This window comes from Protopterus annectens, chromosome 5.part0 (genome assembly GCF_019279795.1).
Source record: "Protopterus annectens isolate FY-2018-M chromosome 5.part0, PAN1.0, whole genome shotgun sequence".
NCBI classification, from domain to species: Eukaryota; Metazoa; Chordata; order Ceratodontiformes; family Protopteridae; genus Protopterus; species Protopterus annectens.
Window position 1 is genome coordinate 402,697,894 of NC_056735.1, and position 26,585 is coordinate 402,724,478.

Below are 26,585 nucleotides of genomic sequence, written 5' to 3' on the forward strand. Positions count from 1 at the left end.
GGGCAGTAAAGGGTCCTAATTCTCCTCATTATCTGTACCCATCTAAATAAACAGTTCCCTTAATATGCCAAGTAAAACAGGAAATCTATGTACTGCTTCACTCCAAGGTATATTTAGACACAGCAAGCAGAGCCATAACATCACTGCTCCCTAAAATAGCCCACTACTCCCACATCTTGTGCCCTTTAAAAATATGGCATCTCCTGAAATAAAAGATATTGGTTAGATGGTGAATAATGTTATGAACTTCAATCAAAATACTGGTAAAAACCACAAATGAAATAACCACTTTTGTGAACTATTTCATTAAAACAAAATGAAAACAAAATTTTCACTCAGATGCACAAAAAGTTATTCCAGGCTAAGATGGCACAAAAAAATTCAACATGGCCACTTCAAAATCCACTGTGCAAATAATGAGTAGTCAGTGACTGAAAGAAGGCATGGAACTAAAAACAGCCAGTGAAACAAGCTTCTATCACATTATTTTTCTACAAAAGATCAGCAGATGAAACATAAGTTCCTCACTCAACCTCTCAGTCACAAAGATGAATACTTTCTTCATTCAAGTAACAAAAAGCACTATGAAATCCAGATATGATACAAGCATAAAGGCAACCCGTGAATCTAAGTACTTCAGGAGGAAACAATACAGGGTAACTTTGTTAGGCCAAATATCGAAAACATAAACAAGCATTTTAAAGTATTTTGTTATGCTTTCATGACTTACCTGCTATACCACATCTGGTGTACAAATGTGCTGATAGTCATTCTCATTATATCCTTTTTTTTTCAGATAAAAACCATCACAAACATCCTTTTCCCCATACAATGACACTAAGATTTAACAATGATCTTTAACCTCAGTGACATCAACTAAGGAGGAAAACATGACAGACACCCAAAGATTAATGGAAGCCTCTTTGCGCATGTGCAAAAAGGCATCATTAAGTCTATGGACAGCCACCTTACATGTCAGGCAAGGAAACAATTTATTTGGGCCATGGAGTTAATAAAAAGTTTATGAAGCTTTTTATTAAAAAAACATTTCAAATAAATTTGGACAAACTTGTGCAAACTACATCGCAGCATTTAACTCACCAGATGCTTCGATGAAGTCCTGTAGCATGACAAAACACTAACTTTCCAATGGGCAAAAGGGCACCTATGGCAACTGTCAAATATAGAAATAAGGTAAAGTAGGGCAAAGTCAAGAAGAAAATCACGTTAGACCTACAAACAATAAAGTGGCAAGAAAACAGACCAACAGCCTGAGTGTTCCCACACTTAGACACCCACAGCTACAAAGAAACTAATAATCACAATTTGGTTTAAAGTCTGGAAGTTTACCCGAGAAACAATTTAGAATTCGATGGTAACCAATCAGATAAGATAGCTGAAACAGAATTCAAAGAATGAGCTTTCAAATCCACTTTATTTAACCATTCTTTTCAACTTCTTAACTCACCACTGCCAAGTAGGACAATGATGCACCAAGTGGTCGCCTGCTGCAACAAACTGTTGAGAGAAGGAAATAACTTTACTTCAGTCTATATGCATATGTATTTTTGTCAGTATTTGGCAATTCATAAGCACACAAGCACTTGAAAACATTTAACATTTTCAGAAAAATTAATGGATCCCAATGTAAGAGCTACAAGTAGACAAATCTGCAAAAAATAACTTAAATCATCATACAAAAAAAACATTATTAAAGTAAGACCAGAGACTTCTAAAAAAACTGGTTCCATCAGCAAAAAGCTTTAATCCCCAATGAATATATTTGAATTAAAAAAAACATCTTAATGGACAAAAACAAAGTATGCTTAAGCTTGTAATTTACATATTATGAACCCCATCTCTGGCATTTAACATTTTGCTAAATAAAGGATGAAAGTTTTAGCATCATGACTTCAAAAATGTATTCACACAAGTCTTGAATTTTCAGTACCACACTCCATGCATTCTGTTGTCAAATGCAAATTAAATGCTTAAAGCAAAAAGAAACCTGGGACTGAATGTCAAACGTGTGATTTAGTATATTTAAAACATAAAACATTTTCAGGAGAAAAAAAAAAGTACAGTTTTGTACCTACCATAAATGTAGATGTTCGAGGATCCACATTGCTGCAGTCATAACCTGTGGGTAGTCCGCTGTCCTCGGTCGGCCCGAATACCAAAGTGTTAGGCTGGCGTCGGTCATAGGCGCTCAGAACTGACGTCAGTACGCAGTAGTACTTAAGCGCATGACCGACGCCATATCCTCAGTCTTTCTTGCCCCAGATGTCAGAAGGCCTAAAAAGGAAAGGCCATAGCCAAAATAGAAATACCCAACAACCAACCTAGATAACCTAATAAGACCCCCAACAGAAACACAGCAACCCCAAACTATAGAGGGGAAGGAGGGAGGGAAAATTGGACTGCAGCAATGTGGATCCTCGAACATCTACATTTATGGTAGGTACAAAACTGTACTATGTTCTTCGTCTCACATTGCTGCAGTCATAACCTGTGGGTAGAATCCCAAAGCAAAGGTAAATGGAGGCTGGCAAACTAAAAAGCATTAGGAGCTGCCAACATGCCCTGTAAAACTGCAGTGGCAAACCCAGCCCTAGACTTAGAATAAAGAGGGAGATGGTAATGTTTAGTAAAAGTGTGCACTGAACTCCAAGTAGCTGCCTCCAAAATATCCTTAGTAGCTACCCCCCTTAAAAAGGCAGTAGATGTGGCGGTAGCCCTAGTGGAATGAGGTCTGATCCCAGCAGGAACATCCTTTCCATGATGAGAATAACAAAAAGCAATACAATGGCCAATCCACTTAGAAATAATTTGCTTAGAAACAGCCTTCCTCTGTGAACCCAAAGCAAAAGAAATAAACAACTGTTGAGTCTGTCTGAATTCTTTAGTTCTGCTCAAATAATAGCGTAATTGCCTGTGAATATCCAAAGAATGAAAGACTTTTTCCCCCTTATTTTGGGGATCAGCATAAAAAGTAGGCAAATGAATAGACTGGTTTAAGGCCACATTAGAAATAACTTTAGGCATAAAAGTAGGGTTAGTACGCAAGGACACCCTATCCTTATGAAATATCAGGAAGGGTTCAACTGCCATGAGAGCCTGTAATTCAGATACCCTCCTAGCAGACATAATGGCCAACAAAAAGGCAGTCTTCCAGGACAAAAACTTCAACTCAGACGTAGCAGCTGGTTCAAAAGGAGGTAAAGTAAGCTTTTCCAACACAAAATTGAGATCCCAGGAAGGAGTAGGAGCTCTACGTGGGGGTCTTATGTTCTTTGCCCATCTAAGAAATTGTTTAAACAAAGGGTGAGAAAATAATGGAGGGTCACAATCATAGTGAGCAGAAATGGCTGCAGCATGAACTTTCACGGAGGAGAAAGACAAACCCTTGTCCAATAATTCAGTAAGGTACTGTAGTGTAAAACTCAAATTAGGCACTGAAACATCAAAGCTCTTTGCTGTGCTCCAAAGAAAAAATCTCCTCCATTTATCAGCATAAACTTTTCTAGTACTAGGTCGTCTGGCTTCCAAAATGACATTCAAAACTTGTTGAGGAAGCTGCGACCCCCCCAGGGTCTAAAACCGAATATGCCAGGCTGTCAGATGCAGGGACTGTACCCTGACATTGAGAAAATGATTGCTTGCCTGGGACAAAAGGTGTGGAATTGGTGGCAAAGGCCAAGGGGGCTCCTGTACTAAACTCCTCAGCAGAGGATACCAGTGCTGACGTGGCCAATCTGGTGCTATTAGAATCATGCAAGGCTTGTCCTGTCTGACTTTCAAGAGTACCTTGGGAAGGAGAGGCAGAGGGAAAGCATAGACGTGATGGTTGTTCCAACTGAAAGATAGAGCATCCACTTTCCAAGCTTTTGGGTGAAACATCTTTGTGCAAAATTTTGGCAGTTGGAAATTTAGTGGAGAAGCGAACAGATCTATGTCTGGAGTTCCCCAAGCCACTGTCCACTGTTGGAATACATGAGGATCCAATTTCCACTCGTGGGGATCCACAATTTGTCTGCTCAAAACATCTGCTAAGGAGTTCTGTGCTCCTGGCAGAAACCGTGCTTGAAGAGTGATGTGCAAACTCAGAGCAGTCTCCCACAAAATCATAGCTTGTCTGCAAAGGGGGTAAGAATGGGTTCCCCCCTGCTTGTTGATGTACCACATGACTGTTGTGTTGTCTGTTTGAATCAACACCTGTCCCGGTTGAAGTAGATCCTTGAAAGCCATCAGGGCAAATTGGACTGCTAACATCTCCTTCATGCTGATATGCAAATGCTGTAGTCTGGGAGGCCACGTGTCTTGAATCCATTTCCCATTGAAGTGTGCTCCCCAAGCCAAGTCTGAGGCATCCGTCGTTAAGATCTGACTCGCCTCTGGTCGGGTCACAGAGAGTCCCTTGTTTAGGTGACATTCCTGAGCCCACCACAAGAATTCCTTCTGGATGCAAGGTATTATCTGAATGACCGTGTCCAAATCGTGGCAGTGTTGAGTCCATACACTTTTGAGATACCATTGTAGCTTCCTCATATGCAGTTTGGCATTGGGAAGTACCAGAATGCAAGATGCCATGAACCCCAAGGCTTGAAGGACTGTCCTTGCAGTCAGCCTGGACATTAGGGATAATTGCTGGAAGTATAGGTGAAGATTTCTTTGTTTGTCCGGGGTCAAAAAGGCCATCTGAGAGGCTGTATTCAGTCTCACACCCAGAAAGCACATGTCCTGAGAGGGTACTAGACTGGACTTTGTTTCGTTCACAGAATACCCTAGGCACCTTAAAACTGCCATTACATACTGTAGATGTTGAAGTAACTTGACTTTGTCTTGAGCAAGAATCAGGCAATCGTCCAGATAAGGGTAAATTTGTATTCCTCTTAGTCTTAAGAAGGCTATCACAGGAGCCAGGACCTTTGTGAACACCCTGGGCACAGTAGATAAGCCAAAGGGCAATGCAGAGAACTGATAATGAAAAGTACCAGCCAGCAGGAATCTCCTGCAGCTGGGCCTGATAGGAATGTGAAGATAAGCCTCTTTGAGATCCAGAGTTACCATCCAGTGATCTTTGCCTAGCAGAGGCAGAAGTTGCTGTAAAGTTAACATCTTGAACTTTGGAATGTCTAGGTATGTATTGAGAATGGACAAATCCAGAATTGGCCTCCAAGTGTTTCCTTTCTTTGGCACAAGGAATAGGCGAGAATAAAACCCTAGGCCTACTTCTGACGGAGGTACCACCTGGATAGCCCCCATTTGTAAAAGCAAAGAAATCTGTTTGTGAGCCTCCAGCCTTTGCTGAGGAGGTACATCTGGCATGCCTTTGAAAGGAGGCAAGGTGTGAAAATAAAACTTGTAGCCTTGATTTATAATGTCCAACACCCATTTGTCCTGGGTGACCAAAAGCCAATTTTGTTTGAAAAGTGCCAACTTTCCTCCTAGAGGAGCTTCCAGACAGGAAGAATCTGGCAGCTGGAGATACAGGTCATTGGGTCTGTTTACGAAAAGGCTGACCCCTGCCCTCACCAGAAGATTGTGCAGGAGAACTCCAAGTCCTAGGTCTGAAAGAACCCTGAGCATGAGCTCTGCCCCTACCATGTCTAGACCTGCCCTTAGACTGAAAATCGGAAGAAGGGTAAGACCATCCTTTTGCAGGCCAATTTCTGCTAAACTTAGGGGGCTGCACTTGTAAAAATTCCTTAACCGTCTGCATGGACTTAGCTTTGTCTTCCATTTTTTTCAAAACTGACTCCACAGGAGAACCAAAAAGAACTTCAGATTGAAGAGGAGCATCCAAAATTCGAGCTTTAACATGCTCTGACAAATTTTGATCCTTAAGCCAGGCATGCCTACGAATAACTGAACCAGTGGCAGCCACCCTGGAAGAAGCCTGAAGAGCATCGAAGCCACACTGCAAGGAATGCTTACCAACCTGATCAGAGGCATGAACTAAGTCCTGCAATTCCTTACACTCTATACCCTCAGCTAAAGCATCTACCTTAGATTTCAACTGACTTAACAGAAAGTTCTGATACTTCAGCATATGAAACTGGCAATTTAAAGCCCTCATAGCTAGCGTGGAGGAGGTATACACTTTTTTACCCCACCTATCCAAAGCCCTAGAATCTTTATCCAGAGGTACTGGATTCTTAACTACAGAAGCCCTGACACCCTTAGGTCCTTGACTAATAGTTTCCGGGTCAGCTCTAGGACTCTTATACAAATATTTATGAGCCTCTGGAACTCTGTAATACCTGTCTGGCTTAACAGGGGCAGGGGGTAAAGAATCAGGATTAAGGGAAGCTTCAGAAAAAACATCCTGAACAACATCTAAAACAGGGGGAATAGCCAAAGGTCTATGTTGTGGCAAAAACAAAAATTCCCTAAGCCTCTTACGAGAATCTGAAAAATCCTGACCTTCCCACTTAAAATGCTCCCTCATGGAGTGCAGGGTTTCAGAAAAGGAAAAATCCTCTGGAGGAGAAGCAGAAGGACAGGAATCCTCTGCATCCGAATCAGAATAGGGAGGAAAATCCTGAATGTCCTCAGCTGAAGACTCAGTAATCTGAAGAATGCTCCAATCCCTCCACATCTGTCTCCACCCTAGGCCTCTTGTCTGGAGGGGGCATAGAACCCCTGATTAAAGTAATCAAATCCTCTGCCATTTTCAGCATATGTTTTTTAGGAACAGAGCCCAAAGAACTAGGGCTGATGCCTGTGCCAGAAAGACCAGGTCTAGCTTTAGTAGGGCCTTTAGTGACAGAAGTAGAAGGCCTAATAACCTTTTGTAATGATGGAACTACAGAAACTTGAGAAGCCCCCTGGGCCTGACCTAACTCCTGAGAGGCCAATTCCTGTAAAATTAAAGGTTCCCCCTGTGATTCAGCCGAAACCTCGGCTGGATCCACAGATTCAACCGTAGTTTCCATAGAACCGGCGTCCGCAACGGACGACTCATCCTGCTTAGACTTTAACTATTTATCTTTTCGCTTCTTAGCGGTAGTCGGAGGATCCGATGGCATGTTGTAGTTACACCGCTTACTGAAAACAAGCCTAGCACAATCTAATCTGCGTTTAATGGTGCGCTTATTAAATCTAGCTAAAGCGACACCCGACGTGCTCAGGCCCCAAGCAAGGAATACAGAGAGAGTGGTAGTCCCTATGAGGTATCTGTTTCCCACAAGAAATACAATTATTAACTTTTTCTGACATCCGGATTAACTGAGGCAAGAAAAGACAAAAATATTCTAACGGGTACTTAGCCCAACTTGGTCTTGGTCTGAAACTCGAAAAATGAAAATTTCAGGACGCCGAACGGCACTTGCAAACGCTGCTTCTGCTTCGGACCATGCGGCAAGAAAGACTGAGGATATGGCGTCGGTCATGCGCTTAAGTACTACTGCGTACTGACGTCAGTTCTGAGCACCCATGACCGACGCCAGCCTAACACTTTGGTATTCGGGCCGACCGAGGACAGCGGACTACCCACAGGTTATGACTGCAGCAATGCGAGACGAAGAACATCACTAACCACCCAATTATACACAGACAAAAAAAGAAAAAAAATCATAGAACCATTTACCATTTTACAAGAGTTAAAAAGACTATTTTACACAATAAACTACAGCAATACAGCTTTCTGGAGAGTTCTATCAAAGGAACTTTTTAAAAAGTTTAACAAACACTTAACACTGACAGAATCATTTAACGCACTCAAATTCTTAACATTTACAGCCTCATATTGGTATTATGCACTCATGCTCATTGTAGAACAATCAAAGTTTCTCAGCAATGTTATTTTTTTTTCTTGGATTGTTAATTTAGCAATGTGAATTGTTGCTACCTGTGCATGCAACTATATAAACTCAGCTAGAAATTAAAACAGTCACTTGAATATTTGCCCATATCATAAGTTCAAACAAGGTGTTCAAGCAATGTGCATTATTGCTTTTCTGACACATGACTGTGCCAAGCGCACTTGGCCATTAACTTTGAGGTGCACAATACCAAAGTCACTCTCTGCCATGCCTTAATGCTTAAGGATCAAGTAGGTATCATCTTCCTTTTCTAAGGAAAACACAGTTGTGATTCAAGTAATGTAATTTGTGGGATAAAACTGCATGAGGAACCATACCACTTGCAATCCATGCTGGCTTAAGCCTTCAATGCTAGCAGAAATGGCAAAAACACAACAAAAAGCTACAAAAGAGCAGTGGGTGGCACAGTGGTTACAACTGCTGCCTCATGGTCCTTGGTTTATCAGTTTGGTTAGGGTGCTTTCCGTGTGGGGTCTGCAAATGTTCCCCGTGTCCACATGGGTCTTTACTAGGTCATGAAGTTCCCGCTTATATCCTAAATACACACCACAGGTGAACAGTCATAACACCAGTTTGCTCATAGGTGTGTGTATTATGCAAGCATGGTGTATATGTGAGTATGCATCCTGCAATGGATTACAACCATGCATTCTTGATCAGTTTCTCTGCACTGCACCTTGTGGGTACTAAAATAAGCTCCAGCTCCCATGTGACCCTGAAACAGATTAAGTGGATAATTAGAGAATAAATAATGAATCAATGGCTAAAGAAAATGAACCATGAAGAGTCAGCTTAAATGAATGAAACAGTTAAGTCAACAACACAAAACTCGCAGAAATGCTGTGTGTATACATGTTAAAGGGCAAGCCCCCATGCTTCTCCCACAACCCCACATATCTTAATATACCAACTCAGTACCACACGATCTGGACCTTGATGCTAAGAAGCTTCCTTATCACCACAGTTCTGTGATCTCACTGAATGAGCTGCATACTGTGATTAAATACAGGAGTTCATTAAAACAGAAAGACTAGTCTTGTATTTATTTAAAAGCTGATATGCTATGTAGTGCATGCCTTGAGGAAGAAAACGCTTCCCCAAAACAAACCATTTTTTCAAGCAGTCAGCACCGCAGTCTTCCTCTTCTAAGGTTTTATGCTGTCTATTTACCTGTCTCAGCCGGTACACAATGCTAACAATCCAAATCCATATCTCGTTCAAGTAAGAAACTAGAAAACTTAAAAACTGATGAAAAAAAAGAAAAAAAAAAAAACATGAAACTTACTTTGAACACTGACAGCACATCATAACTACAGATTACAGTCAACAGAATCCAGATTCCACTTCCAAGTTTGTTTTATTATGTTAATCATAGCTCAATGCCTCCTTTCAGAAATAGTAAATTAACAAAGCAATAGAAAGGACAAGATAAAACAAGTGAATATTTAGTGAAACACAAACTGCAAATCTACATAATTTCCAAACACATATCTCAAATAAGTTTTAATAACAGATGACCTTTAGGTTTTACTCTCTAACTAAATAGTACCACCTAAGAGACTTTGTCAGAAGTATGGGTTACATGCGTGTTAGAATACTTAATACTGAAAGAGGATTTTAAACATTTTTATGAAAATTATAAACAAAATATTACAGTCTATTGTTCAAATGTGTTTCTTGTGCTAACTTGTAAAATATACAATGGCGTGTATTACAAAGAACATCAACATACATGTAAGCATGGTATAATATAGCAATAACCCACGCCTGGGTGTGGGTAATAGATTCATAGATTCATAGATTAGTACTAAGCTAACTGCCCTTGTGAGCCATTTTAAGCTTAGCCAATTATCCCTTGTGAGACTCAAACCCTGCACCTTGTGTTTGTTTCTGACAAAGTCTCTTAGGTGGTACTATTTAGTTAGAGAGTAAAACCTAAAGGTCATCTGTTATTAAAACTTATTTGAGATATGTGTTTGGAAATTATATTCACTTGTTTTATCTTGTCCTTTCTATTGCTTTGTTAATTTACTATTTCTGATGATTAACATAATAAAACAAACTTGGAAGTGGAATCTGGATTCTGTTGACTGTAATGCTGGATTACCTGGTTGGCGTGGTTTGGTCCCGAGGCTGAGGGACCAAACAAAGCCAACCGTGGTAATACATTACCCACCCAGGCGTGGTTATTGCTATTATAATGACATTATTTAAGAAGAAACTATTACTTTTCTTAAATAATGGCATAGTATAATGCCGTTTACTGCCCTTCCGCAGATGTCTGGCATCGGCAGTTCTGATGTACTGAGCCTGCAGTACATCAGAGTTGTGAGCAAAAGCAACGGAGAAAGCAAGATCTCCGTTGCTTTTTACTGTTTGGCTATGTTAAATGGGTTTAACATAGCGAGACGGCTTTAAAATAAGCAGGAGATGTCCGTTGCTTATTTCAACTGTCTCGCTATGTTAAACCCATTTAACATAGCTAATAAAAAGCAATGAGATCTTGCTTTCTCCGTTGCTTTTTGTTAAAACCTGTCTCGCTATGTTAAATGGGTTTAGCATGAGACAGCTTTAAAATAACGGAGATCTCCGTTGCTTATTTTAAACTGTCTGCATGTTAAACCCATTTAACATAGCGAGACAGTGTTTTAAAAGTAGAGTTATAGTAATGGAAAAAAGTCCGGGCGACCGGACCTTTTTCCATTAGTATAACTATTTACAATGTGCACGCTGGCCAATCAGCGTGCACGTTTTGGGGGGGTCATGGTATAATGACAACTTCTTGTCCTTCTTCCCTCAGCCAAAACACACTATCAAATTAGTCAATTTCCGTTAACAAAATGATACAATTTTCTTACCACAGGTGTCAAAAAGGAACTAATAATACCACTGTTAACCTTTGAATAATGGTATGTAATCTATCATCAGGAACCTTGAATTTCAACCATTTATTTAAATAGCACACAAGAAAAACATTTGAGGCACAGACAACATTGTTACTCAAGCTAACAATGTGGTCACTAGAAAGGTTTAATATAAAATGACATACATAAAGGTTTTGATAAATTTATTAATGATTTACATTCCTGGACCATTAATTTTACACTCCGCTTGTAAACTGTTCAGCTGTACCAGGCATATTATCCAAGGAGTATACCGAAGCTACAGCACCATAACCTAATACTTTTGAGGTCAGGTCTAATTTATATGAAGAATCTAAAACAAATAACTATGGCCCCTGATAAAAAGCCTCATAATACCCTACTCCACTGCCATTCTGGAAATGAAACAGACATGCCAGCTCCAGTCATGCACACAACTTAAGCCATCTGAAGACTAACAGATGAGCTTTCTGTACAAACCCAAACATATTGCTCAACTAGAAACACACCAAAACTTTCTAACCAAAAATTAGAGGCTTTAAATTTTACAACCATCCTAAAGATTAGTAAGACTCTCCTCATATACGCAATAGCCTAGTGGTTGTGCCAAGGTAACCTGCATCTCATTTTAAAAGTGATTAAAAATCCAGGCCTAGCCGATGACCTATTTCTTTACAAAACCAATGGCTATACAAACCTAATTCTACCAACAAATAAGCAAAACTTGATGAGGTATAGGTTTTTAACTTAACATATACCCAGCCTATGGAATAAATTACTACTACCGGTCCAAGTACAACTTTGGCCATATTTATGGCTAGTCTTGATAACTGGATGCACACACCCTAATATATACAAGGGTTATCACAAATCACACTGCTTGAGGAAGAGCACCATTAGTTACGTAAAAAGGGGGCAAGAACTTACATTTGTCAGCTTACAGCTGCATATGGATAGCGGTCTTACAGTCCTTCTGATATCTTAGCTTAATATTGCTCCAGTGATTGAAGTGGACATTAGCTCTGGGTTATTGCAGGATCTGAATGCCACTTGAATTAATTATATTCCTGAATGGAACCTGGAGAATCGGTGATTCACGCTGGATATGTGATGTACCAAAGAGATGGATTAATGTACAGGGAAAGTCTGATAAAGAGGAAGTGTGCCTACTCTTGCACGAAAATCTATCTGCAGGGAATTAAATTCATTACTGGACTCGTACCATGGCTCTAAAGTCATGACTAGCAAGTAGGAATGAAAAAAAAAAAAAAGCAGAACTAAAGCATCTGTAGTAGCAATTACAAGTGTGTGTGCGCGTGTATATATATGTGTATGTATGTATGTATGTAATACATATATATATATATATATATATATATATATATATATATATATATATATATATATATATTATATATAAATATATATATATATATATATATATATATATATATATATATACACACACACATACATATATATATATATATACATATATATATATATATATACATACATACACACACACACACACACACACACACACACACACACACACACACACACACACACACACACACACACACACACACACACACACAGTGACAGTGGTACTGGAAGACCAGAAGGCTGTAGGTTCTAACCACACTCCAGGTAAGTGGACTGATGATACTGCAGTGCTGCATTTCTATGTGCTAGCCTTTGGATGAGATGTTTAACCGAGGTCCCACCTGCTCGATTTGGTGGCAGCTGAAGTGGATGTAAATGATCCCATGGCACCCATCATAAAGAGTAGGGGTTCTTAATTTAACACTTAAAAATATTTGCATATTCACGAAATGTACACATTTAAATTTTTACTATTTATCATTTTTCTCACAACATCCTCATTGTTATTCTTCCATAAATGCCACCAACTCCTCCTTCCCCAATCATAATCTAATTTTTTTCTAATCTATTTGGGTGCTGACTTGTCAGAACATGGGCTAAAATCTTGGCTAGGCTTGCAAGGGCCTCAGGGCCAATAGCCTAGTAACTTCCTAGGATCCTATATCTGCCAAAATCAGTTTCCCATTAAACAAAATCACATTAAATTTTTATGTAATATAGGTTATTTGGAATGAAAGTCTTGCCTACCCTTCTTGCATATTCTTTCTTGTTCTTAAAATATCCATACATAATCATATTCATATCCATACATAATCATATTCATATCTAAACTCTATGTTACCAATATTCTCAAAAAAGTTCTTCACAACTTTTTATAGAGTTCTACCACTCGTTTCAAAAAAACAAGCTCTGTCGTCTGTTCCTCCCCACAAAACAAACACACTTTCAGTTTTCTTTTTATACGGCGTATTCCCCTTTACTAGTAACTTATTGATTACCAGTAGGAAATCCAGGCACTTTACTATCTCAGTACACAATTTTTAACTTACTTTAATCACTTAAGTTTTCCTTTGAATTTACATTGTATTGTTTCATCGCATTACACCAAATCCTTCTTCCTCTATATCATTAACTGCTTTCCACATTAGTTTTTTAATACTTTAATTTCTTCATTTACACATTCTTTTTTTCCTCTCATCTCCCAGAATATTTTGTTCCTGTATTTAAACACTTTCACTACATTTCTCATTCTCTTACTTCACCCACTTTAATAATTTATACAAGTTTAAAGTAGAACTGGATTCAAGAACTCCAATCCCTCTTCATCTTCACTAGCTTACAACACACATATTTTCACAGGGTTTAATCTGGAACACTATATAAAAACGCCAATTGCACAATTTCCTTTTCATATTTTTCTACGATCATATCAACATTTGACATGCATACTATTTTTCTCATTAAAATTGTATATGGTAAATTCTATTAAACTACTGTATTTATATTTTAAATATTTTTAACAAGAAACTTTTTGCTGAATGCCAATCTATATGTCCATCACAGAAGACATTTCTTTTATCAAACCCTCCCATTGCATCACAGCTACATTATCCACAAATGTTATCCCCAGCAAAGGCAGTTCATTCATTGAAAAAAAAAAAAAAAATAAATCACACCCCAAATTTTCACTACATCACTCAAACCCTTGCTTTTATCTTTATTCAAGCCCCATTTCCTGTAAACATCCATTCAGCCAAACCAACACTTTCCTCATCCATATTTTGTTCTTAGAAACTACAACTATATCATCTGCATATGTTAAAACTATCTCCACCTCCTTTTGCACCACGTATCCAACATCTTTCATTTTATAACTTACTTCACTCAGTATCGTATTCATTACAAATGCAAACAATATTCCACTCACGAGACATCCTTGCTTTATACCACACACATTTCTTTACTCAGCCATTCATTCACTATCACTCTCACTCTGCTATGTTATGCTGACATACACTCTCATTCTATTACCTATTCCACATCTCTCCATAACATTCCACAAGGGATCATGTTCTACACTATCAAATACCTTGCGAATATCACCTACCATTAAGTTTCACATCTTCCCCTTTACTTGTGCCATTCAGTCTCACAAACGAGAACCATTTTTGACATCCTGTCCCTTTTCTACTGTATCTGCTTTATTCCTTAATATCCCTCATTCAATTCTCCTCTGTACTGTTCTCAAAAAATTATAAATCGCTGCTGTTTAGTGTGATGGGTCTCAACTTTATTTCATGCTTTTTCATCTTTCTTCCAAATAAACTTTATTTCACTACATAACTCTTCATAAACAAACCCTTCCTTCAGTGCATTTACAAAACATGCTTTGCCAATCATAGCTCTCAACCTTTCATCACCAAAATGAAGAACACTTGCCTTTATAATGTGGAACACATACTACTGGCTTACTAATAACTTCAACTAGGAAGGTCATAGGATGGTTAAAATATGCTGATTTTACTTCTAAAGAAGGTCCTTTAATGAATTAATATGATTAATTTCTATTTACCATGGATTTCACTTAAAAAAAATTCCTAACACTGAATGTGTGACACACTCTTTCAATGTGGAACTTTGAGGAACATGAACTTTTTAAGACCCCAAATGAGGTACATTCCTCGTAATGAGGTACACTTGAGAGGTATGTTGCCAATCCATCAACTTCTTGTACTTTCCGTACCCGATACAGTCTGAGCCGGATACTGAATCAACATTTACTTTGCCCAAGTACTTCATCCGGTTCACTAACAGTAATTTAGGTTTCAAATTCTTCAACGAACACTTTTTTTTTTTAGTTTTCCTTCTTTTTACTGTGGTATACATCCCCCACATGCTACACAATACTGAATTTGCTCATATTTGTCTCTTTTACATTTATCATTCTCCTCATACTAATATTCTCCTTTACCGTTTTATCCAATTGGGCTACTGTTGGCCGAAGAAGAGGAGGGCGAAGGCATGCCCGAAGGCTGGAAGAGAGGAGGAAGGTTAGGAGTGTAGCAGTGAGGGTAGGATCTTTGAATGTTGGCAGTATGACTGGTATAGGAAGAAAGCTAGCTGATATGATGGAGAGAAGGAAGGTTGATATATTCTGAGTGCAAGAGACCAGATGGAAGGGAAGTAAGGCCAGGTGTTTAGGAAACTGGTTCAAATTGTTCTGTCATGGTGTGGATGGCAGGAGAAATGGGGTAGGGGTTATATTAAAGGAACAATATGCCAAGAGTGTTTTAGACGTGAAGAGAGTGTCCGACAGAGTGATGTTTATGAAGCTCGAAATTGATGGTTTAATGATGAATGTTGTTAGTGCATATGCTCCACAAGTTGGGTGTGCGATGGATGAGAAAGAGAAATTTTGGAGCGAGTTGGATGAAGTTGTGGTGAGTGTACCCAAGGGTGAGAGACTAGTGATTGGAGCGGACTTTAATGGGCATGTTGGTGAAGTGAACAGAGGTGACGAGGAAGTGATGGGTAGGTATGGTGTTTAGGAGAGGAATGCAGAAGGTCAGAGGATTGTGGATTTTGCAAAAAGGATGGACATGGCTGTGGTGAATACGTATTTTAAGAAGAGGGAGGAGCATAGGGTGACGTACAAGAGTGGAGGAAGATGCACACAGGTGGATAATATCCTATGTAGGAGGGCCAGTCTGAAGGAGATTGGAGACTGTAAAGTGGTGGCAGGGGAAAGTGTAGTTAAGCAGCATAGAATGCTGGTCTGCAGGATGACGTTGGTGATCAAGAAGAGGAGGAGGAGGAGTGTGAAAGCAGTGCCAAGGATTAAATGGTGGAAGTTAAAAAAGGGTGATTGTGAAGTGGAGTTTAGGGAAGAGTTAAGACAGGCACTGGGAGGCAGTGGAGAGTTACCGAATAGCTGGGTAACTACAGCAGAACTAGTAAGGGAGACTGCTAGAAAGGTGCTTGGTGTGACATCTGGACAGAGGAAGGAGGACAAGGAGACCTGGTGGTGGAATGAGGAAGTACAGGAGAGTATACAGAGGAAGAGGCTGGCGAAGAAGAAGTGGGATTGTCAAAGAGATGAAGAAAGTAGACATGAGTATAAGGAGATGAGGTGCATGGCAAAGACAGAGGTGGCGAAAGCTAAGGATAAGGCGTATGGAGAGTTGTATGAGAGATTGGACACTAAAGAGGGAGAAAAGGACCTGTACCGAGTGGCTAGACAGAGGGACAGAGCTGGGAAAGATGTGCAGCAAGTAAGGGTGATAAAGGATAGTGAGGGAAAGGTACTCATAAGAGAGGAGAGTGTGTTGAGTAGATGGAAAGAGTATTTTGAGAGGCTGATGAATGAAGAGAATGAGAGAGAGAAGGTTGGATGATGTGGGGATAGTGAATCAGGAAGTGAAACAGATTAGCAAGGAGGAAGTAAGGACAGCTATGAAGAGGATGAAGAATGGAAAGGCTATTGACCCAGAAGACATACCAATGGAAGCATGGAGGTGCTTAGGAGAAATGGCAGTGGAATTTTTAACTAGATTGTTTAATGAAATTTTGTAAAGTCAGAGGATGCCTGAGGAGTGGAGAAAAAGTGTTTTGGTACCAATCTTTAAGAACAAGGGTGATGTGCAGAGCTGCAGTAACGAGAGAGAGATAAAATTGATCAGTCACAGCTTGAAGTTATGGGAAAGAGTAGTGGTAGCTAGGTTGAAGTTATGGGAAAGAGTAGTGGAAGCTAGGTTAAGACGGGATGTGATGATTACTGATCAGCAGTATGGTTTCATGCCAGGAAAGAGCACTACAGATGCAATGTTTGTTCTGAGAGTGTTATTGGAGAAATACAGAGAAGGTCAGAAGGAGTTGCATTGTGTCTTTGTGAACTTGGAGAAAGCATATGACAGGGTGCCTAGAGAAGAGTTGTGGTATTGTATAAGGAAGGCGGGAGTGGCAGAGAAGTATGTAAGAGTGGTACAGGATATGTACGAGGGTAGTGTGACAGTGGTGAGGACTGCAGTGGGAGTGACAGATCCGTTTAAGGTGGAGGTGGGATTACATCAAGGATCAGCTCAGAGTCCTTTCTTATTTGCAGTGGTGATGGGACAGGTTGACAGATGAGATCAGACAGGAGGCCCCGTGGACTATGATGTTTGCAGATGACATTGTGATCTGTAGTGAGAGTAGGAATCTGGTTGAGGAGACTCTGGAGAGGTGGAGATGTGCTCTAGAGAGCAGAGGAATGACGGTCACAAGGCTAAGACAGAATATATGTGTGTAAATGAGAGAGAGGGTAGAGGAATGGTGAGGATGCAGGGAGAAGAGTTGGTAAAGGTGGACGAGTTTAAGTACTTGGGATCAACAGTTCAGAGTAATGGTGAATGTGGAAGAGAGGTGAAGAAGAGAGTACAGGCAGGGTGGAATGGGTGGAAAAGTGTGTCAGGAGTGATTTGTGACAGACGGGTACCAGTAAGAGTGAAAGGGAAGGTCTACAAGAGGGTAGTGAGACCAGCTATGTTATATGGGTTGGAGACAGTGGCATTGCCACATCCAGCTCTGACTCCTGCCTTTTTGTCAGAGTTAAAGAGGTTATGATTTGCACTCGGTGTGACTAGGATGGATAGGATTAGGAATCAGTATATTAGAGGGTCAGCTCATGTTGGACAGTTTGGAGACAAAGCAAGAGAGACGAGATTGTGTTGGTTTGGACATGTGCTGAGGAGGGATGATGGGTATATTGGGAAAAAGATGCTAAGGATGGAGCTGCCAGCTAAGAGGAAGGCCTAAGATTAGATTAGGTTTATGGACGTGGTGAGAGAGGACATGCAGGCAGTTGGTGTGACAGAGCAAGATGTAGAGGATAGGAAGAAATGGAAAGAGATGATCCGTTGTGGCAACCCCTAACAGGAAAAGCCGAAAGATGATGATGACCATTTTATCTAAATATGCCAATACCTCCTCCCTTGTAAAGAACATATCTGCCTAAACGGTAATGCTTTATTTTTTTCTTGAATTTTTTTTTTTTAATACATTTCTTTTCCATATTATAATACTTCTTTGTATTATTCCCTAAATTCTAGTACATCTCTATCCATGTTCCTATACTTCACCGTCTCGACCTTTCTTACATCATCCTGCACTTGGGGGGGGGGGGGGGGGCATTTTATACTTAAAGTTCAAGCAACGATTCAGACCATTTTTCGTAGAAGTCCTTCATATGTGATCCTTCCATAACTGAAATACTTCCCACACTCAAATTTCAAAGAATTTCTCATTCATTCTTTTTACTCTCTTTACCATTTTAATATACTTCCACCTTTGTCCATCACCTTCATCCATATTGTTAAATGATCTGGAAAGCCTGTCAGTACTATATTACCATCTGACACCCCCAAACTTTCTGAGAATACAAAATAATCCATATCAGTTCCAAGTGTCCCCTTCTGCTGACTTTTGTACCACACAGCTAACTTAATCACATAGTATCACCTTCTATATTTGTTAATCTTTCCTTTTTTTACATTTCCCCATGAATCACAATAAGTCCCCTGCAATTATAATTTTTACATTAACCACCACACTCAAAACAGATTCTCTTTTCTGGTTAGTTATAAATGCATAAAATGCTATAATTCTATAAATATGTTCTCTGCACCTCACATCTACAAGTTAACCATTCCATCCTTACTAATGTTACATGCATTTATGTGTGTGTGTGTGTGTGTATATATATATATATCTATATATATCTATATATATGTCTATATCTATCTATATATATATATATATATATATATATATATATATATATATATATATATATATATATATATATATATATATATATATATATATATATATATATATATATATATATCTATATATATATACATATATCTATATATATATATATATATATATATATATATATATATATATATATATATATATATATATGTGTGTGTGTGTGTGTGTGTGTGTGTGTGTGTGTGTGTGTGTGTGTAATACCTACCAACTGTACCGAATTACTCTTTTTACCAAGTTTTGGGGTCAAATAATAGGGTGCCACGATTTCCCGAGTGGCACCCCTTCATTTCTGATTTTTCCTAGCTTTTATTTTAAAATTTTTTTTTCTGCATTTTTGAGCTGTCGTCATCGTGTGCGCAATGACGTCAGCTCAGTCAGCCTGTCGGAATTGAGCTCAAGGGCTCATTTCTAGCTGGCTGCTTGAATGGATCTGTGAGTGGAAAGTGTCTGGCATCTGTGCAGAGCTTGTGCGTGTGGGAAGGCTTCAAGACAGAACTTGCGTAATCTTCTGGTTCACGAAACTACTTTCTACCTCTGCAGAGTTTGTGAGCAGAGCAGGAAGGACTTGCGTTATAGTTCTGGATATTACTACTGCTGCAGAGCTTGTGCAGGCAGAGCAGGAAGGACTTGCATTATGGGCTGCTTCAGGTAGGAAGCTAACGTCAAGAAATGAGCTGCTTCAGGTAGGAAACGACGACTGACTGCTGCTTCTGAACGACTGGGGTGTGTGTGTCTGTGTTGCATTATCAGCTTAGTCTGGTCTTCCATGTACTGGTTTGCAGTCTTACCAGTGGTGCAATGGCTTACAGTAGTGGACACCAAGTAGATTGTCCAGTAGCTGGTAGAAGTGCAGGAAACATGACCAAAGTCTTTTGAGTATTTTTCATTATAATTACCATAATAATTTTAAGAATAGCATAGGTGTGGTCATTACTGGAGAAGTACTGCCGTCTTTGCTGTATATCCATTTAAAATCTTTAATAGAATAAACTATGTAGTTAGAAGCACCATTCTGCAGAAAAAAGAAGTTATGTACTCACCATAACGTTCCATCTGAGTAGTTGTACTTCATTTGTCTTCAACCTATGAGAATACAGATCCGAACTGGATCCAAGCCGGCAAATATTACTAGCATCAGCTCAGACTCCAGACTCCTCCCCTTACCCATAATACACCTCCACTGCCTTCCATCCCAAGATGGAGTTTGCTGAACCTATACTTAGAACCCGACCTAATAACATACTTGTGACCTATACTGCAGCCCGTAGGCTGAACATGCACCAAGGTCCGGGGGAAGGAGGGAGGGATGGTTGAAGACATATTAAGTACAACTACTCAGATGGAACGTTATGGCGAGTACATAACTTCTTTATCTGAAGTAGTTTACTTCATTTGATCTTCAACCTGTGGGATAGAGTCCCCAGCTGCTAAAATTCTGGGAGGCCCTCATGGAAGGATATTCCACAGCACAGCAGAGCCAAAGGATGCTCTCCTTCTAGAAGTCTAATCCAATTTGTAATGAGAAATAAATGTATAAGATGAGGACCAAGTAGCTGCAGAGCAAATATCATCCAAATATACTCTAGACTAGAAAGCTGCAGACGTAGCCATGGCCCTAGTGGAATGAGCTTTTACCTGACCTGGAGGAGACATTCCTCTGTCTGTACAGACCTGCAGGACTCATGAAAACATCCATCTAACTATAGTGACCTTGGAAATAGGTTTGCCCAAAAAGGGTCTATAGAAAGAAAAACAATTGATCAAATTTACAAAAATGTTTTGCCCTGTGTAAATTGAATCATAACTGTATATGAACATCCAACATGTGTAGCTTGTATTCTATCCAGTTCCTAAAATTGGGAAAGAACACAGGCAAATTTATAGTCCGATTGATATTGACTGTTGATGCCACCTTAGGCAGAAAAGATGAATTGGTTCAAAGGGAAACCATCTTTATGAAAAATCATGTACAGAAAGTTTGGTGGACAAGGCCTGTAATTCCGAAACCATTCCAGCAGAAGTAATAGCTACCGGAAAAGCTGTTTTGCACAATAGAAATTTTAGATCTGCAGTTGTGGCAGGCTCGAAGGGCAAAGTGACCAGATCTTGGAGAACCATAGTAAGGTCCCATGGGAGGAAAGGATTCTTGACCAGGGAGGCATAGCAAAAAGGTGCCTTTGATAAAGGCTTTACACAGTCTGGAAGATGCTAAAGATGCAGAATTTTTCACCCACATGAAAATGGGATATGGCAGCCAACTGAACTTTGACAGTAGAAGAACTAGCTCCATGCTGGAAAATATCAGCTAGAAAATCAAGAATAGCAGAGATGGGCTGTAAAAGGGTCTAAACTCCACTGAGAGGACCAGAAAGAAAAATGTTTCCACTTGCTGCGATCAACCTTTCTGGTTCAAGACTTATGAGCAGCTACCAAAAAAAAAAATCTAACTGAGGTGGAAAGTCCGGGAGTCCTAGCAATTACGGGAACTGGAGCAGCCAAGCCGTGCACTTCAGGTTGTCCAGACTCGGATGAGGCACCCCTGAGGGGGTGTGAAATCAGATCCTGAATGGGATCTAGGATCCAAGGTGGAGCCAGAAGGTGAGACCAAAGGAAGGCAAACCATACTTGGCGATGCCAGAATGGGACAATGAGGATCACCTTGCTCCCCAGTCGACAAGCTTTCTGCAGAAACCTCAGAATGAGAGGTATTGGCGGGTAAGCATTCAGAAGACCGGGAGGCCAAGCATGAACTAGAGCATCTCTGGGGGACTCCCCCAGCAGGAGGCTCAGAGCAGAAAACCTGCTGCACTTCGTGCTGGAAGGAGATGAAGAGATTGCAGCAAGTTTGACCCCACTCGCTGAAGATCTGTTCTGCCACTGACAGATTCAGAGACCACTCGTAAGGCATCAGAATGGTCCGACTTAGCCTGCCTGCTAAAATGTTGGACAGTCCTGGAATGTGCATTGCGATGAGAAAGCAACCGGTGGAGATCGCCCATTCCCACACTCTCATGGCCTCGCGACAAAGGGGGTAAGATCTGGTCCCTCCCTGTTAGTTGATATACCAGACTACTGACATGTCGTCTGACTGAATGGCAATCATCCCCAAAGGAAGAAAGGCATGAAGGCCCTGCAACGCGAGGAGGACCGCTCTCATCTCTAGGACACTGATATGCAAGCTGGTCTCTATGGGGGACCACAGGCCTTGGACTGTCCTGCCCAAGAAATGCCTCCCCACCAAAGTTGGGAGGCATCAGTGGTCACTGTGGTTTGGGCCGGGGCTGGAACAAAGGGTCGTCCCTCCAAAAAGTCCAGAGAGCTCATCCACCATAGGCGGGACGATCGACATATTCTACTTAGGTGGATAGGATAAGTTAGCGGTAATTCCAACAGGGACCACTGAACCGCTAGGGTCCACTGAAGAATCCACTTGTGCAGCCGAGCAGGTCGCCGCCATCGAGCCTAGGGCCCTCAACACTGATTCTGCTGTCGGGAGGTAAGAATGGTAGATCAGGGAGACATGCATCCTGAGGTTCTGAACTCTCTCCAAGGTCAGGAATACTTTGCACTGGTGTGTGTCTATCCTGGCACCAATGTAGTCTATTACCTGTACAGGCTCTAGGAGAGATTTGGATGGGTTGACTGTGATACCCAAACTCAGGGCAAGTATCAGAAAGTAATCCCTGGTTTGGGAAAGTAGACGCCTGGTGGGAGCAGTGAGGAGCCAATTGTCCAGGTACGGATAGGCATGAATCCCCTGAAGCCTCAGGTCAACCTCTATGACCATCATAACACCCTGGGGGCTACGGTGAGACCAAAGGGTAGAGCTTGAAATCGATAATGATTGGCCCCTAGCTAGAAGCGGAGGAACCTTCTACAGCTTCTGTGCATTTTTATGTGATAGTAAGCATCTGGGAGGTCGAACGAGCACATTCAGTTGCTCTCTTGCAGGTACGGCATGATGGACTTCAGTGTGACCATCCGGAACTTCTCTTTGGCAACTGACAGGCTCAGGGTAGAGAGGGGGCCTAAAGTCCCCCATTTTCTTTGGCACCAAAAAGAATTTGGAGTAGAAGCCCGATACGGACTGATCTGTGGGGACAGTTTCGATGGCTCGTTCTCCTTGCAGCTTGGAAATTTTCTGTGCTGCTGCCTCCTTTGCATGGGTGGAATGTCTGGGAGGTGTTTGGGAGATGTGGGGTAACCCACGAAGGGGACAGAATATCATCTACATATGATTTTAAGCACCCAGCGGTCCGTTGTTATGGACTCCCATGCCGCTGGGTGCAAGGACAATCGTGCCCCGACTGCCTCCAGAGTACAGCAGTCGGGCAACCCCTCAGGGTTGCTGCCCGGGTCTGTCTGAGAACGGTTCTTGAGACCCGAAGTTATGCAGGCCCCCTCTGCCTCTGGGCCGATGTCCATTCTGTCCCCCTCTGCCTCTAGGGGAAGAGCCCAGAGTATTCCGTGCAGACCTCTCAAACAATCAGGGACAAATTTGAACAGAATCAGGGAAAAGTCAAGAAAAAATCAGGGACAATCAGGGACACTTTTAAAATATTAGTACTATTAAGTTGAAACATTGAGAGAATCAGAGCATATGAATTGGTATACCTTTTCTGAAGTAAAAGAAGTGTATAAAGTACAGTTTTGTACCTACCATAAATGTAGATGTCCGAACTGGATAGCATCTGCAGTCATAACAACTGGGTTGTCCTGTCGTCAGGCAGCCCTTCAGTCGGCCGGATTCCAAAGTCCGGGTCCGGCTTCGGCTGATGTCGCACTTCACCCGACGTCATCTCTGTTGGTCTTCGGGTATAAAGGCATCAGCCGACGCCATTTTCCTCAGTGTTTCTTGCCCCAGATGCCAGTTGCCCTCTTGAAGGCTAAAATTTGGATAAATGCCAATGTTTCCAAAAAGATAGAGGTGAACACAAAAATAAGCATGTATGTACATATATACAAACAAATACACCATAAAAGACTCCCCCCACCAGCTAGCTATTAGGAGGGTAAACACCCTAGGAGTACCACAGGGGAGGAGAGGAGGGTAATCCTGACTGCAGATGCTATCCAGTTCGGACATCTACATTTATGGTAGGTACAAAACTGTACTATGTCCTTCATGGATGCATCTGCAGTCATAACAACTGGGTAGAATACCATAGCCAACTAGGGGAGGAGGAAAAACTAGATTATGGTGCGTTTAAGATCCCTTGCAGTACAGCAGTGGCAAACCCTGCTCGGGATCTGGAATATAGAGGCAAATTATAATGCTTGGCAAATGTATGCACGGAGGTCCAAGTAGCCGCCTCAATAATGTCTTTGGTTGCCACTCCTCGTAAGAAAGCTGTGGTAGTGGCTGTTGCCCTTGTAGAATGAGGTCTTATGTTCTGTGGAATTGGTTTTCCATGGAAGGAGTAACAGAATCGTATGCAATTTCCTATCCATTTGGAGATTGTCTGTTTGGAAATAGCTTTTCCTTCCCTTCCTGTTGCATAGGCTACAAAAAGCTGGTCAGTTTTTCTGCTACTTTTTGTTCTGTCCAGGTAGTAGCGTAGCTGTCTATGTACATCCAAGGTATGCAGTATTCTTTCCCCTCTGTTTTGTGGGTTGGGAAAGAAGGTAGGTAGGTGGATTGCCTGGTTTAAAGACAGTCTGGATACCACTTTAGGCATAAATGTAGGATTAGTCCTCATGGACACTCTATCTTGGTGGAAGATCAGGAAGGGCTGTACCGCCATTAGGGCCTGAAGTTCAGAAACCCTCCTGGCTGAGGTTATTGCCAGTAGGAAAGCAGTTTTCCACGATAGATGCTGTAGGTCTGCTGTTGCTGCTGGTTCAAAAGGTGATAGTGTCAACTTTTCTAGCACAAAGTTCAAGTCCCAAGCTGGCAATGGTGGTTTCCTTGGAGGTTTTACATTCTTGATTCCTCTGAGGAACTGCCTGAGTAAAGGATGTGAAAAGACAGGTGGATCAAAGCTGTATTCTGCTGATATAGCTGATGCATGTATCTTGATGGAGGAGTAGGACAGGCCTGTATGTAGAAGTTCTGCCAAATACTCCAGAATGTTAGGCATATCTATGTTTGACACATCTTTTCCTCTTTCAGTACTCCAAATGACAAACCTTTTCCATTTTCCTGCATAGTTCCTTCTTGTTGAAGGTCTGCGGGCTTCAAGAATAATATCTTTAACTCTTTGGGAAAGTTCTGGATTAGCTGCTGCTATGTGATGTTCCATGCAGTCAGTTGCAACGTTTTTAGGTTTGGATGCATGATGGTGTAGTTGTTCTGAGTTAACATCAAAGGCATCAGGGGTATTGGCCACATATTGTTCCGAGACATGCTCCTCAACAGTGGGTACCAGTGTTGTCTTGGCCAGTTTGGAGCTATCAGGATTATCCTTGGACGTTCTTCCTTGATTTTTATTAATACCTTGTGTATCAAGGGAAGAGGTGGGAATGCATATGCTGTTAGGCCTTTCCAGCTGAAGGAGAGCAAATCCACTTTCATGCCAGTGGTTGGAATGTCCTTGTGCAGAATTTTTTGAGCTGGTGATTGAGTGGGGAAGCGAATAGATCTATCTGAGGCATTCCCCATTTCTTTGAGATGGTCTTGAAGATGTCCGGGTGTAGCATCCATTCGTGGGCATCCGATGTGGTTCTGCTTAATATGTCTGCTAGAGTATTCTCCTTTCCCGGTACAAATATTGCCTGTAACTGGATGTTGTAGCCGAGTGCCAGGTTCCACAGCTCCAAAGTCATTCTGCATAGGGGGTATGAATGAGTGCCTCCCTGTTTGTTGATGTACCACATGACTGTGGTGTTGTCTGTCCTTATCATCAACTGGCCCTCTTTGAGAAATGGTCTGAACTTTTGGATTGCCAGTTTTACTGCCAGCATTTCTTTTAGGTTGATGTGCAGGTGAAGTTGATCCTGCGTCCACAATCCTTGCACGCATTTGTCCAGCATGTGGGCCCCCCATCCTAGGTCTGAAGCTTCTGTTGTGATGGTCTGGTTTGCTTGACATCTGCGAAAGGGTAGACCTGGGTTTGACTGGCATGCTTGAGCCCACCATAAGAACTCCTGTTTTAAGCATGGAATTAGTGGAATTTCTGTTTCTAGGCTGTGCCTGTGTTGGGACCATAAATTCTTCAGGTACCACTGTAGTTTTCTCATATGTAGTCTGGCAAGTGGGACCAAGATTATGCATGATGCCATGAAGCCCAAGGCCTGCAGTACTTTTCTTGCTGTTAACTTGTTCTGTTTTGTTAGAGCCAAGAAGTAAAGAGGGAGTTCTTTTTGTTTTTCTGCAGTTAGGAATGCCATTTGTCTTACTGTGTCCAATTCAGCCCAAGAATGTCCTTGTTTGGGATGGTATCAGCCTTGATTTTTGTAAATTGACTGTGTATCCCAGTGCTTGTAGCAAGTAAATGACCCTTTGTAAATCTGTTGTCAGCTTGCTTTTGTTGTCCCCTTGTAGCAGGCAGTCATCCAGGTATGGGTAAATTTGAATTCCCTGTACTCTGCAGTGGCGATTACTGATGCCAGGCATTTTGTGAATACTCTGGGCAGTAGATAAGCCAAAGGGCAATGCTGAGAATTGATAATGCTCTGATCCTGCAAGAAATCTGAGGTATCTTCTGCAGATTGGTCGAATGGGGACGTGCAGGTA

General features: G+C 41.1%; 1 protein-coding gene across 1 annotated transcript in view; it reads right to left on the bottom strand.

Moving 5' to 3' along the window:
- ATG3 (autophagy related 3) overlaps nucleotides 1-26,585 on the bottom strand; it is a 1,040,279-nt gene that overhangs the window by 891,837 nt on the left and 121,857 nt on the right. The window contains exon 3 of the mRNA XM_044072369.1: nucleotides 1,469-1,518. Coding sequence (XP_043928304.1) covers nucleotides 1,469-1,518 — 50 coding nt within the window. The remainder of the gene's footprint in view (nucleotides 1-1,468; nucleotides 1,519-26,585) is intronic.